The following is a 601-nucleotide window of genomic DNA, read 5'->3' as shown; positions in this document are numbered from 1 at the left end:
CATTCAGCAGGTGCCACAGGAAGGTTTCAGAGTTGGTACAGCAAGAAACGTAGCAAAGACTTTAAAAGAAATCAGGTTATGCTGAGCCTGTCTCTCTGTTTAATGGATTCAAACTAAGCAGATCTAACCAAACTGTATTTTATCTGCATTTCTACTAATCAGAAGGACTAACTCAAACCTTCCTGAAAACGACCTAAGAAGGAAATGTGAACCAGACCACTCGCTACCATCCTCATCTCCCGTATTACAAGGCCTTATTTGATGTGAAGGTCCGTCTCTCCCCCAGGACTATTGTGAGCGTTAGTTGATGTGCAGAGCAACTGCTGTACCTTGCTGTGAGCAGAAGCTGCTGCTTCTTCTGCCAGGAATTCAGGCAGGGAAGCAGACCTTTGGAAATCCTGCTGCATTTTGGTGAATCCATAGAGGTTCAGCTGTCGAAGGAAACTCTTCATGCTCTGCGTGGCAAAAACCCGCAGAGGTCCTCCCCTGCCCAGCACCTCCTCTTTGAAGAGTTCTTCATTGATGGCCACACATTTTCTACCCTCACTCCACCAAATGGACTGAAACCGGTTGCTTTCCACCATTTTCCAAAGCTTCTGTG

At 46.4% G+C, this 601-nt stretch overlaps 1 protein-coding gene across 1 annotated transcript in view; it reads right to left on the bottom strand.

Moving 5' to 3' along the window:
• Positions 1-593, bottom strand: part of LOC104073017 (heat shock transcription factor, Y-linked-like) — a gene marked incomplete at both ends in the record, with an annotated part of 1080 nt that extends 487 nt beyond the window's left edge. The window contains one exon of the mRNA XM_009572667.1: positions 330-593. Coding sequence (XP_009570962.1) covers positions 330-593 — 264 coding nt within the window. The remainder of the gene's footprint in view (positions 1-329) is intronic.
• Between the last annotated feature and the right edge of the window lie 8 nt (positions 594-601).

This window comes from Fulmarus glacialis, unplaced genomic scaffold (assembly GCF_000690835.1).
Source record: "Fulmarus glacialis isolate BGI_N327 unplaced genomic scaffold, ASM69083v1 scaffold580, whole genome shotgun sequence".
Classification (NCBI taxonomy): domain Eukaryota; kingdom Metazoa; phylum Chordata; class Aves; order Procellariiformes; family Procellariidae; genus Fulmarus; species Fulmarus glacialis.
This window is presented reverse-complemented; position numbering and strand designations above follow the sequence as displayed.